Raw genomic sequence first — 13,095 nt, forward strand, 5'->3', positions numbered from 1 at the left:
CCTGAATGTAAATATCCGCAACGTGTTCAGACGCCGCAGATAGACCGCATGGGCAGACAGGCTCGGGTCGCACAAATTGGGTTAACAAGCTTCGTTAAGCTTTCTTGGACAGGTTCTTGGACAGGTTCTTGGACAGCTGGAATATATTGGTCTTAGGCATAAGGAGTGTGGAGGAGCATGGAGACGGTATCAATTTCTGGATCGACGCTGCAATGCAACGGCGGCTTGGCTTTTCCACTTCAAACTGACAAAAATTGCGAACAACGTTACGGCTAGATAGATAAATTGATAATGCGAATTCCGCTAGTTGCCTCTGAACTAATTGTGCAATTAACATGATTAACATGAACATTGCGTGGCTACTTCTCATCGCCCATCGCCCATCGGCAAATCCAACGCTGGCGGATAGGGCGTCGTACCCTTCACTTGGGGTGAACACCGGCAGATCGGTTCCAAGCGAAGGCTGCGATTATTTGCATGTCCATTACGGGCCGTTCCTGGATTGATGAATACCACATGCGTCGACTCTCTGTGGCTGTCTGGGTATAGTTAAATGTTGGGGTTAACTTCCAAGCCCCCTAACCCGAAAGACAATGCATACATATGCACACCCTCGGATCATACCGTGAGATCATACCTACGATGACGGATGACCGATGATGGAACGGTCGAATAACAACAAGTCTGAAAGAAAAGGATGATAAGGACTAAATGGTTCTTCCTCGTATTGTCGACCGCTGGCCGTTTCACAAATCCACACTCGTGGCGGTGCTTATCTTCGATTCAGGGGTAGAGTGCGTACGCAGTACGTACAACTCCAGTTTTGATATGCGTATAGTCGTTGATAGGAGGCTACATATGTATGTACAGCTGTTACAGGGCGAAAACGTGGAAGAGAGTTTAAAAATAGCCCTGTTCCGGACCGTAATCATCGATCGATAAACGCTGCATAATCCAATCCCCCAAACTGGTTCTCTGTTCTCTCCGTGTCCCATATTGTGTGTGGAAACCTTACCGTATCGTAATATTTTGTTTTGTTCGAGATTCTCTTCCCCTTTTCCTCACCTATCAAGGTTGCCACGAAGCACTATGACTAGGAACGGACCAGTAAGGCAGGCAAGACGCCTGAGCTCTCCGTCTCGAAGCTACCATTCTTGGAATTGCGGCAGAAGCTGCCGGCATAACGTTGTTTACATTAGTCAAAACGAACGAACGAACGAACGCTGAACACAACTCCCTATCCTGGACGCGGCGATGGTAACAGATGATTGTCCCTGCAGTGTCACCTAGTATAGGAGTAAAGAGAGGAATTGTTCCACTTGGTCTCCGCAAAAAAAAGGAGACGGTATTTTCGTTTCGAGATCTCGACGGTTCTCATGACGTTGTTTTCGGAGGAGATGTCGCCATGAAAACTGAGGAAACCCCTTAACCTAGGAGAACGGGGTGCTGGACCACTAACCTCACGACAAGTTTAGGAATGAGAAGTCGAACCCTGGGACGGTCAGTGTGTACCGGCAGGCCAAGAGAGAGTTGTTGAGCTATCACGAGGCCTTTCGAGTTGCCTGGCATCAAATCGGCTGACCTCGTGCTGCTCCGTTGGGTTCGATAGACGCTGTTATCAAGTAATAAGGGGGTAATAGAAAATAAGAATCGCAGCATTTTTACGTGTGAGGTTCCTGGGTGACACCGTCGAAATCGCGGGGCAGGTGGACCTAGCCAAGTCACCCGAGAGGTGCAGAGCTGGGGCTACAAGCGCTATGCCTTATGGAGGTGTGCTAAGAACCCGTACGCGTTACTGCCATTTTTAACTTACGTACGAAGTACCGTACATAGGTATATAATGTATAGAGGTACATGCTCTCGCTTGAATGTACCTAATTCCATCATTTCTACCTGTAATTGCCAGGTATACTCCAGGCTAAGTACCCTAGATACCTACCTAACCTAGGTAGGTACCTACGCGTACATGTACCTGATTTTGCGACAAGGTCCGCTTCCAATTGATCATCAGCCATCTCGAAATTTTCTCTCCTTTCAGCTTCCCGAAGTATCCAGAGCCAATTCTATCTCTGCGCTGTTCCATCATTCCTGAACGCAATAGCGATAGGTATTGCAACATTCATTGGGTCATTAGATATACCAGTTGCGCCACAGCCTATCATTGGGCCTCTTATGTAAGAGGCGGTAAAGATATATCCCATATGAGGTCTGGAGTTATTGATGCGCGAGCCTAGCGCGACGAGCCGCTATCTGTTATCAGAATGGCACCTGGACATAGCACCTGAACTACTACATACCTAGGTACACTAGACGGTATCCCTTATTTAACGATGGCCAACATGATTCGGTCTAGCAACTCTCCTTAGGGGGTTAGGGGCTAGAAAGATAAGGAGAAAGAGAGGTGAGCTGGTGATTGATAGACGGGATCAACATCTAAAAACGAGACCCTATTCCGGTCAAACAAATGATTTGCATATTACATACCTTACCTAGGTACCTACCTATCCGGAGGAGGAGATCACATTGCCAGTCATGTAGGTAATTTGCAAAAGCTTACTCTTGCTCACCTGCTGGGACGGATGGGTATCCTATCCGCCGGACAGCTGAGAAAAAAAAAGTTGGGGACTTGTGTCGCGTTGTACATCACGATGTATACCGCGTACCGACAAGGCGATAGATACTTCCATGGCCAACCCTAGAGAACCTGTTCGAAGAGGTATGTACCTCGTACCTAGTCTCGATGTCAAAATCCTCCTTGAATAGCCGTCGGTACTTGATACGGTCAATAATCGTCCAGGCTCGTCCAGGTTTGAGAGAAAACTCAGACCGTTGGATCGCATAGTAGATCCATCACGATCCACTAAACCCCGGTCTGAGACGACATGTGATGCTGAAGCTATTATTCCAACGAGTTCTGGATGCTCGCCGCATGGCTATTCCCTTGGCTACGGGTGACTCGGGTCACCGCCAGGACCCAAGTACCGCGGCATACAACTCTAGGCGACCCGGTACTCCAGCTTTACGGATTTTCAGGTACCCAGACCGTTGGGCCAATAGGAGCGTAGCGTTCCGCCCGTTCCAGTTAGCTGCAGGATTAGCTTTCGTTTCGTTCCATTTGCGTTCACCGTGATGAAAGAATCTTCGATTGGTTTTCTTCTACTGGTCCGTCACGTCTATGCAATACCAAGTGGAATTGGAATACCAAGCGATACCCTCAGATTTCGAGAACCGTATTATACATGCCCCAGGAAACCCTGCGATGCTAAACTTGCTAACTACAAGGATGTCCGTCGCAGAAGCTGGAACGAGTCCTCGACGTATTGTATGTACAGTGCACAGGGTACACCACGAGCACCACCGCTGAAAACGTGATTCTCTACTTCGTATGTGTAATAGCTGCTGACGGTTCTGCTTCCTTGTTTTTAACGGTACGGCATATAAGAAGCCGGTGGCTCCCCTTTTCTCAACTTCACGATCGTCATCAATCTGCTTTGGCTATGGACGAAACGACGAATCGAGTCTGAATCGCACCTTCGACTCAGCTGCAAAGTCAGTTCATCCTATTATTATCCTTATCTTGCGGATTTGGTTTACCGGAGTCCCCTATCGTGTTAGCTTAATCTCTACCCCGTCATTATCTTTGCCGCCCAACCGTCATCGTATATCAGCGCCGCAATAGGGCTGTGCGTTTATCTCTTTTACCTTCTCTCCAGTACGCATCTCGGCCTAACCCAATATAGTCTATATTCTCGGAAAGTTTGAAGACGTGTAACCATCTACGGCAATATCGTATAACGAGGACTTTTGATTTAGACCTCGTTACCGCGCTATTTCCAACTCTGTTCAGAAAACTTGAAGCATAGAGGTTTCTTGATCGTCTTCATTAAGGTACCACTTTCATTCCTGTAACCTATTCCGGCAGCCAACTAGCCAATCAGCCATCTAGCCGACCACACCTCCAGAGGTTGCTGTCGTCTTTTTGTACATTTTGTACATTTTGTATCTTTTCTAGTATTGCATATACAAGACCTGCTTACAAGACCTCCCTTATACACACGCCTCCCTAACCGACCATCTGTATCTCCAACTCTAACTAACACGCGAGGCAGATCTTGCAGTTCACTCTTTACGCCCACCAGTCTCCTATTGACTTAATAGTGGACCTGTGCGTTCGTTAAGTTAATTCCGGAGCAACCTTCTAACGCTTTGTCGGTACGTCTCTTATTGTTCAGCCTGTTTCCAGTGTTATTAGTTTCCTTATCAGGGGCGTGACTGTCGACATAACTCAACGCTACCCGAAGCATCGAGCGGTGAAGTTGACTCCATGCTATTTCTGGTCCGTACAATCCGAGACACGATAACGGCACTCGTATTTTTCATATTCTAATATTGTGCTGAACTGGCTTCACTTGACCTGCCGGCGCTTTGCCACCCTGTCAAGTGCAATATGGGACCTGGAAATTACCGAACCCGTTTCCTCCATTTTGATATACTACAGTAATCTCATCTTGTCACTTACTTGCTCGTTGTACCTCGATACCAATCTCTGGGGTAGTCCCCTGAGCTCGACAAGAGGATAGTCATTATACACGGCGATGACGCCTTCTGCGTTACCCTTCGAATTTTATTCTGTATAAGAGATCATCTCTTCCCCCTTCGATCTCCCTGCTGTTCTGTTCCAACCCTATTCCTCTCCATGGTTCTAACCCTTCTGTGCGCCTTCGTCTTTCATTGTTTCCCCTCCCGAGTCACAAGCCGCTCTGTTTGTCTCCAACATGGTGGTCAAGATGTTGACGCTTCAGACGACTGACCTAGATCTGGATAGGTTTCCCCAGTATTCAGAGCCGTTTGAGCCGTTTGAGGTTTTGGAACCTAAAACTCAAATCATGACGACTAACGGCGTCGCTCCAGACCCGAGCCCGGTCCCGGCTAACAAGCTGCTGGGCAAGGTTCAGGGTACCGACGAAGTTTCTCGACACCCTTCGCCTCAACCCACCCACTTCTCAGTACCGCTGGGGACTCTGGGCGGCAATGGCCACAGGGTTTTACGCTCCGCTACTGTAGGATACATCGCGCCCGAGTTTAAGGGGCGCGATGAGCAGATAAAGCAAGGTCAGTCGGAAGCGTTTATGATATCCTCAATTTCTCTAACATGTAATAGTCAAGAGCCTTATCCTCAAACAAGAATGGATCCCCGAATCACATCTTGACGAGCAAGTCTCGTGGTTCTACAACGAGCTAGGCATCGACGATGTTTACTTCCAGATGGAGAGCGTGGATGTCATCGCAACCCACATCACATCTATGTATGCTGCCAAAGTTGCTGCCTACGCCCGGGTGGACAAGCGTGAGGAGATCCGTCTGGATATGGAGGCTACTGACCACGCCATCTATATCGACACGAGCGAGCCTGGTAAGAGCTCGTTGCACGGTCCGCGGTTCGAAAACAGGCTCGAGGCGAAGTATCTCGACCATGCCGACACCAACAAGCGCTTCAGGGTTGAAACATTCCGCTCCCATGGTAGCATCTCTAACGATCCTTCATCCAAGGCTTCTCTACGATGCTACTTCGTATACCAGTGCCAGTTTGTGGATGCAAACCCGGAGCCGGATGAGACGCGTCTCGAAGTCATCAGCGATCGTATGTTCCTAACAAAGGCAACTAAGAACACCAAGCAGATCTACGATGACATTATCAAACTTGCCGTTAGCAGGACCGGACCCGTCATCGAGGTCTTTGATATCGAGGGCTCCGAGGAGAAGCGTCTCGTCATGGCTTTCCGTTCTCGTACCGCCAGGGGTATTTTCAGCGCCATGAGTGACCTCTACCACTACTACGGGGTCACAAGCACCAGGAAGTACGTGGAGCAGTTCTCCAACGGCATCACGGTCATGAGTATCTACCTGAAGCCGGCGACGAACCTGGATACCAAACCCATGCCGATCGAGCAGTCGATTCACCAGATCACCAAGGAGATCTCCCTTCTGTACTGCATACCCCAGAACAAACTTCACTCCTTGTTCGCTTCTGGTGCGCTAAGCTTGCAGGAGACCGTTTATGGCCACTGCGTCTGGGTCTTCGTTCAGCACTTCCTCAACCGCCTTGGCACGGAGTACGTGTCCATCAAGCAAGCTTTAGATCCCAGGAACCCGGCGCACGTTGAGATCCTATCCAAGCTGAAGCGCCGTCTGCGTACGGAGACGTTCACGCCGGACTACATCCTTGAAATTATCTCATCCTACCCTAATTTAGTACGCCTGCTGTATGCCGCATTTGCTAGCATACATCTAAGCGTCGGTCCTGGTTTCGAGAAGAGCATAATCGCGCCGACACCGGCCGTAGAAGTACTTTCGGATGCCCGGCTTAAGGAGGCGATCACCCGAGAAGTGTCTAATGAGCACGAGGAAATGGTGATGACAGCCTTCCGCATCTTCAACAATGCCATCTTAAAGACCAACTACTTCACGCCTACGAAAGTGGCTCTCAGCTTCCGTCTCGACCCATCCTTCTTGCCAGAGATTGAATATCCTCGACGTTTGTACGGCATGTTCCTCGTGATCAGCGCGGAGGCCCGCGGCTTTCATCTGCGTTTTAAGGATGTTGCCCGAGGCGGTATCCGAATTGTCAAGTCCCGCAGCAAGGAAGCCTACAGCATCAATGCTAGGAACCTCTTTGACGAGAACTATGCTCTCGCGAGCACCCAGCAGCGCAAGAACAAGGACATCCCCGAAGGCGGTTCGAAGGGCGTGGTCCTCCTCGACGCCAAGCAGCAGGACCGTGCTCGGGAGGCGTTCGAGAAGTACATTGATAGTATCTTGGATCTTCTCCTCCCTGCCGAGACCCCCGGAATCAAAAACCCTATCGTAGACCTGTACCGTAAAGAAGAGATTCTTTTCCTAGGTCCGGATGAGAACACTGCAGACCTCGTCGATTGGGCCACCGAGCACGCTCGCTCCCGGGGTGCGCCGTGGTGGAAGTCCTTCTTCACTGGCAAGTCGCCTAAACTTGGTGGCATCCCCCACGATGAATACGGCATGACAACGCTGTCGGTTCGCGAGTACGTCAAGGGTATCTACCGAAAGATGAACCTGGACCCCTCCCAGGTGAGGAAGATGCAGACCGGAGGTCCGGACGGCGACCTTGGCAGCAATGAGATCATTCTAAGCAACGAGAAGTACACGGCCATCGTCGATGGATCCGGCGTGCTCGTCGATCCCAACGGTATCGACAAGGACGAGCTCGTACGCTTGGCCAAGAAGCGCGTCATGGTCTCGCAGTTCGACCTCTCCAAGCTGTCTAAGGATGGCTTCAGGGTCCTATGTGACGATAGCAACGTCACATTGCCGACTGGCGAAGTTGTTCCTAACGGCACGTCCTTCCGAAACTTCTACCATCTCAGAGATACCGGTCTGACAGACGTCTTCGTTCCTTGCGGTGGCCGTCCCGAGTCGATCGACCTTTCTACAGTCTCCAAGTTGATCAAGGATGGCAAGACGGCGATTCCCTACATCGTCGAAGGTGCCAATCTGTTCATTACCCAAGACGCCAAGTTGCGTCTCGAGAATGCCGGTTGCATCCTATTCAAGGATGCGTCTGCTAACAAGGGTGGCGTGACCTCGTCGTCTTTGGAAGTCCTCGCCTCGCTTAGCTTTGACGACAAGGGATTCGTCGAGAATATGTGCCACAACGCGAACGGCGAAGCACCCGAGTTCTACAAGGCGTACGTCAAGCAAGTACAAGCCACGATCTGCGAAAACGCTCGTCTCGAATTCGAGGCGATCTGGCGAGAGCACGAGCAGACTGGCGTACCGCGGTCCGTGCTTTCCGACACGCTTTCCGTTGCCATTACGACTCTAGACGAAGAGCTTCAGACGTCAGACCTGTGGGAGAACCCTAAGATTCGAAGGTCCGTCCTTGCAGATGCTTTGCCTAAGTTGCTCATCGACAAGATCGGCCTAGACACCATCATCAGCCGCGTACCTGACTCGTACCTTCGCGCCATCTTCGGAAGCTACCTTGCTTCTCGCTTCGTGTACGAGTTTGGCAGCAGCCCTAGCCAATTTGCATTCTATGATTTGTAAGTTACCCCTAGCCCTCAAGCGATAGTACCCAAGCTAACATGTCAACAGCATGTCCAAAAGGATGGCCAAGATCCAATGATTGATGACATCTGCATATTGCTGGAAAGAAAAAAAAGGGAGGGGGGGAATTCTAAAAGGGGGGTTGAAAATTTTGCATATTTCTTTTTTTTTTTTTTTTCATGGCAGGGGATATAATTATAAAAGACGTCTAGCAGACAATATGCGATGCAGCATAGTAGGTTCAATGCGAACCGAAAAAGGGCGGTTTCATGACTTATGAATTATCTCGAATTTCGCTTTATACGGAGTACGGGCGGCAACATCAGATTTAATAGATAGGTCGTCACGGTAGCACCTATTGGCTGTGAAAAACAAATCTTATAGATTCGATTTTTCTTATACGACTTTGCTGTCCTTTTTTTTTTTTTAGTCTGGTGAATTGTGAGGCTTGGTAACCTACCTAATCTATGGAACGTATATACCAAGTAGGTAGATTGTAAGATCGAGAGCACCGACTAGGTTAGAACAATCCTATATTAATAGATTGAAGAAAAAGGCAACCTGGACTAATAATAGCTACTCTTGACAAGACTCAAGGATACCTACGAAGCAGATCCTCACAAGCCTACCTAACACTATACTCCTAATTCAGACGGGTGGCCTGTCTTCAACTGGTCTCCACCTCCCGAGGCTGGAACAGAACTCCCACTTCACATTTGCCAGCAGCATCCTCTCGAGACGCCTTGGAAACAGTATCGTCAGCAGGAGCGAGCACAGAAACCCCGCGATACCTCGGCTCCTCCCGCCGCCTCGTCCTCGTCCTCCTCCCGCGATACAGCAGCACGACCCCGAAAAACGACATAACCGCCGTCGCGAACGCAGCCCCCAGAAGGACCGCTGCCAGACACCTCGACGTCAGCATGTGGGCCCCGGGCGGCAGTAGCGGTCCCCCGACCGCGATTGCCGGCGCCGGTTCCGTTCTTCGATCCCGCGCCGCTGCTGTCCTCGGGGTCGGCTCTAGCGTGACGATCTCCGTGACCGTAACTACTACTGCTGGTTCTTCCGAGGCCTCGGCCCCCAAGCCCGGATTATTGGTATCGGTATTGGTATTAGTGCTAGTGTCTGCGCCGGCGCCGGCGCTGCTACTCAGCACCAGCGGAAACACCTTGCGGAACACGGTGGCCGCGTGTGCCGGGTCGGGCTCCCCGGGGACGTCGGCGGTCCAGGTGTACGCCTCGAAGAGGCTCGAGGTCGAGCCGTCGGGGATCTGGGTGTTGAACTCGGGGTCCCAGTACATCCAGATGTCGGTGCTTGCGGACCCGGTCAGGTAGCTCTGGCATAGCCGTTGGGGGGCCTGTCTGTCGCCTTGGGCGGTGGCGGTGGCGCAGGTCCATTGGCCGGGGGGACAGCACCATGCTTGGGGGTAGAGCTCGCGCACTCTTTCGTTGCCCGGGTTCCTATTCTCGGATCCGTTCCTGTTGCCGTTGCTGTTGTGACTGTCGTCTATGTCGCCGCCTCCAGCCGTAACCGTCGTCGTACACGCCACCGTCCACCCCGCCAGACACTTATCCCCGGGGAACGCAGCCGTCGAAGCGCTCCCTTCGTTGCCGCTCCTCGGCGCGCCGTTCAGTTCGCCCCACTCGTTGTCGAACAGCGCGAAGTAGTTCTCGGGCCAGCATTCGGCGTTGTAGCCGACCCGGCGCTCGGACGTGAGGTCCTGCACCGCGAGGCAGTGCTGTCCCTCGAGGGGGTGCGCGTCGTGGGCGGCTGTGTTCATCGAGTATACGTAGTACGACAAGCTGCGACAGTAGACGGAAAAGGAGCACGAGGACGGCATGGCTTGGCTTTGGGAGGGGGCGAAGGGGGTTGTCTGGGGGGGGAGACGGTATGTCAGGGTTGACTGTGTGCCGTCGGGGCCGCGTGTTGTTTTTGTGATGGCCGTCATGGCTAGGGAGGTGTTCTGCTTGTGTGATTTACTATCCTGAATATACGAAGAACTGTCGATATAGGCAATGTGTGCTATCCAAGAGCTAGACAACGCGGACTAGACGATGGCTACCGACAAAGCGATGGACGACGCATGGCGATAGGGGACTAGTTATAATCTACTACTCATCCCACTGCCGCTTGTAGTTTCAGCGTAGATCACTTACGCCGGTACCCGAACCAGATCCATAGATAGCCAGACCGACACGGTAGAACAAACACGGGAGCGGACACAGATTACGCTAGATAGCGATTCAGTGCCACGATCGAGGCCGAGATCTGGCGGTCCGTGTCCCAGCGTCTGCAGCTTCGCGGGCTGTCGTGGAACCCGGGAGGCCAAATCGTACTGAAAACGTGCGTCGGTGTGCCGGAAGCAGAAATCATAGGCCGGTTCACGTTGTTCTAGAGAATAGAGAGGAAGCTTTATGGCACGGTTGTCGAATGTAGTCATGTAATAGTCCGCAGGTTCGTAAACTCGAAGCAGTATTTGTCCTACCTCGTTAGAACACTCGTTTCCGCTTCCTGCTAAGATACCCGATCATGTCGAGTCCCGGCGTAGGACGTAAATACTCTTCATCCTCGTTAGCATCAAGCTTACGCGGCATTTTAGGGCAGCTGTCCTGATTCGTAGCCCGTGGTTATGCACTGTGCCTCCATTCTAGAACGTGAGATTGGGAATGCCTCGATTAGTCGGGTATGCTTGTGATCATGCCTACATCGTACAAAATCCGACGCTTGTCATCGCTAATATACATCATTGTACAATGAAGGGCTCCTCGAAGCGAGAGCGCTCGGGGGCTAGGCTCGGACTGGCCGTATCGTAAGATCCCAAAACCGCGCATGATTGCTTCTGGGAACCTCGCTGCTGCCGGGGGCGGCTAAGTTCCTTACCGCTCACCTCTTACCTCTTACCTCTTACCTAGGCCCCATTTGTATATTCTATCCTGTATCTCTTCCCAAGACATCTGTTTTATAGTGCTGAATGGGTGCTGGGCCTCTTGTAGCACCACCGTCGGAGCACCGCTTCCTCTACCGTTGTTTTGTACTAACCCCCCTACGACCTGCTTCGCTACCCGGCGTAAGTCGTTAATCGTGAGGCTCTGAATCTTTCGGCACATCTCCTGGACCGGTACCTTGCGACCGTGTACCTGGACTTGCCTGCCTAGATCTTCTAGCTCGACCATCCGACTCTCCAAGTTCATTAGGAGACTGGATCGTAGCTGATTCTTGGCGCGGTTAACTTCGGCGTGGCCGAGGGCAGCAAAACCGGTGTCCACAGTAAGCGCCCTCAATTCTTGGCACATGACGTCGAGCATGTGCTGCGTGCGGCCGGGGATGCACTGGGCAGAGATGCCGAACAGCCCGGAATCTGTGTAAGAGTGGTTGAATGCGATACAAGACTCTACCCAGGCGTGTTGGTTGAGCACGTTGGTGTACAGTCTCGAATACATGCCCTTCCCGGGCCCGCCGGCGGAGAAGGATCCGCCACCGCCGAGAAGCGTGTTGAGCGTTGCCAGCGCATAAATATCATCTGATGCGATGGGCAACCCCTCGAAGGCGAGGTGAATGTGAGTAAATACGGGTTGGTTGAGATTAGCGGCAGGAGGTTGCGGTGGGAGCGCGACGAAACCGCCGGTATAATGCGCCGACATGGTGAGTTCTTCCAGCGACGGCGAGATAGCCGGAGTGGTAGAGACGGATGCGTTGCGGCTTGCCGAAGTAGAGAGGTTTTTGAATAGGGGTAACTTGGACATTATACTAGATGTTGTTGACGGGGGAGACGATGATGCCGAAGAAGACGAAGAAGTTGAGGTATCGGTAGACGTTTCTGATCCCGTCCGAGACAGGAGAGGGTGTCCAGAAGCTTGCATATCCCCGAAGAACTTGGTTGCTAGCTGCACCGCCTCGGAATGCGGAACACCGGCAAAGGCGACGACGGTCCGTTCGGGACGATAGAAAGCGTCTCTATATGTCCTAACCACCGAACTGTCGATTTCGGGTATCCGTTCCCGAGGACACAACAGAGGGTTGCCAAGAGTGTTACCCTTGAAGGCCGCCATATGCACCAACTCGGGCAGAATAAGCTCGGGCTTCTTCCATATCTCGGTGATCTCATACTCGGCCGTCTGGAGTTCTCCGGCAACCTCTTCCTCGGTAATTCGGGGATTCCGTACCGTGTCGGCAAGCAGCTCAGTCGCCGTCGGGATGGCCGAGTTGAAAGTGGCGGCTTGGTACATTATGGACTCTCGGGAAGACACGCATTGTACGTTTCCCCCTAGAGACTCTACCGTCTCTTGTATATCCTCTGCCGTTTTGTTTTCTGTAGAGTGGAAGGCCAGCCGATCGGCGATGTGGCTCACCCCGCTCAAGTAAGTATTCTCGAATCTCGATCCGGCCTCGATATATACGCCAACACCGGAGAAAGACCCCGGAAGAGCCTCTGAAGCTACTCGGACTCCATTCGGTAATGTTGATATGTGGTCGAGTTCTGTCGGTTCCTGTTTTGTGTTAGTTTATACGTTTGAGAAATAACGTTTAAGAAATAAGAAATATATGGTGAAGGCAGCGAGTGAGGAATGAGTGAAGGGAATGAGTGAAGGCAATCAAGACATGGGATTGCCAACGCACCTTTGCACTTGGCACGTTCACGCTGGCGCTGGCGAGGGTACGAGTCTGAATCGGTCGGAATACCCTAGCGCATGATTTCGCAGGAGAGGTAATACCTCTATTTAAGTATCTAGACGAGCAAGCGCGAAACATACTGAGGGCATCGAATTTGCGACGAGACGTTTACACACGGAAGCCGAAGGGGATTCGCCTCGTCCGTGACGACAGAAAAGTTTAGGTGATTGACTCTTATCGCTTATCGCTTATCGATCGCTTATGCTTGGTCCGTGCATTGCATTCCATTTTTATTCATCTTGGCCATGTACTTCATCTTATCTTATCTCGATTATCAGCAAGACGCCAGACCGCCTACCAATCTTGTACTATTCTGCCGTGTGCCCCTCCTTTAACCTCCCACCT

The 13,095-nt window shown here is 51.6% G+C and overlaps 3 protein-coding genes across 3 annotated transcripts; 1 reads left to right on the forward strand and 2 right to left on the reverse strand.

Moving 5' to 3' along the window:
* The first annotated feature begins 4,107 nt into the window (after window positions 1-4,107).
* F4813DRAFT_371224 (NAD-specific glutamate dehydrogenase) lies at window positions 4,108-8,203 on the forward strand. The gene is made up of 3 exons (XM_049244593.1): window positions 4,108-5,112; window positions 5,162-8,078; window positions 8,131-8,203. Exons 1-3 carry the CDS (start codon window positions 4,776-4,778, stop codon window positions 8,159-8,161), a joined length of 3,285 nt encoding a protein of 1,094 aa, XP_049096239.1. The 5' UTR covers window positions 4,108-4,775; the 3' UTR covers window positions 8,162-8,203.
* A 32-nt stretch (window positions 8,204-8,235) lies between these two features.
* Window positions 8,236-10,129, reverse strand: F4813DRAFT_210968 (uncharacterized protein). The gene has a single exon (XM_049239669.1). It carries the CDS (start codon window positions 10,025-10,027, stop codon window positions 8,750-8,752), a length of 1,278 nt encoding a protein of 425 aa, XP_049096240.1. The 5' UTR covers window positions 10,028-10,129; the 3' UTR covers window positions 8,236-8,749.
* Window positions 10,130-10,747: 618 nt separating this feature from the next.
* F4813DRAFT_211001 (peptidase M16 inactive domain-containing protein) lies at window positions 10,748-12,893 on the reverse strand. Its single transcript, XM_049239670.1, has 2 exons — window positions 12,697-12,893; window positions 10,748-12,566 (listed from the first exon to the last, which is right to left on the reverse strand). Exons 1-2 carry the CDS (start codon window positions 12,826-12,828, stop codon window positions 10,977-10,979), a joined length of 1,722 nt encoding a protein of 573 aa, XP_049096241.1. The 5' UTR covers window positions 12,829-12,893; the 3' UTR covers window positions 10,748-10,976.
* Window positions 12,894-13,095: the final 202 nt, after the last annotated feature.

This window comes from Daldinia decipiens, assembly GCF_022478715.1.
Source record: "Daldinia decipiens strain CBS 113046 unplaced genomic scaffold F4813scaffold_38, whole genome shotgun sequence".
NCBI classification, from domain to species: Eukaryota; Fungi; Ascomycota; class Sordariomycetes; order Xylariales; family Hypoxylaceae; genus Daldinia; species Daldinia decipiens.

Coding starts and splice junctions, on each gene's coding strand:
- F4813DRAFT_371224 (XM_049244593.1), top strand. CDS start 4,776: ATGGTGGTCAAGATGTTGACGCTTCAGACGACTGACCTAGATCTGGAT. Junction 5,113..5,161: donor CGATGAGCAGATAAAGCAAG/GTCAGTCGGAAG, acceptor AACATGTAATAG/TCAAGAGCCTTATCCTCAAA. Junction 8,079..8,130: donor CAATTTGCATTCTATGATTT/GTAAGTTACCCC, acceptor ACATGTCAACAG/CATGTCCAAAAGGATGGCCA.
- F4813DRAFT_211001 (XM_049239670.1), bottom strand. CDS start 12,828: ATGTTTCGCGCTTGCTCGTCTAGATACTTAAATAGAGGTATTACCTCT. Junction 12,567..12,696: donor TGAACGTGCCAAGTGCAAAG/GTGCGTTGGCAA, acceptor AACACAAAACAG/GAACCGACAGAACTCGACCA.
- F4813DRAFT_210968 (XM_049239669.1), bottom strand. CDS start 10,027: ATGACGGCCATCACAAAAACAACACGCGGCCCCGACGGCACACAGTCA.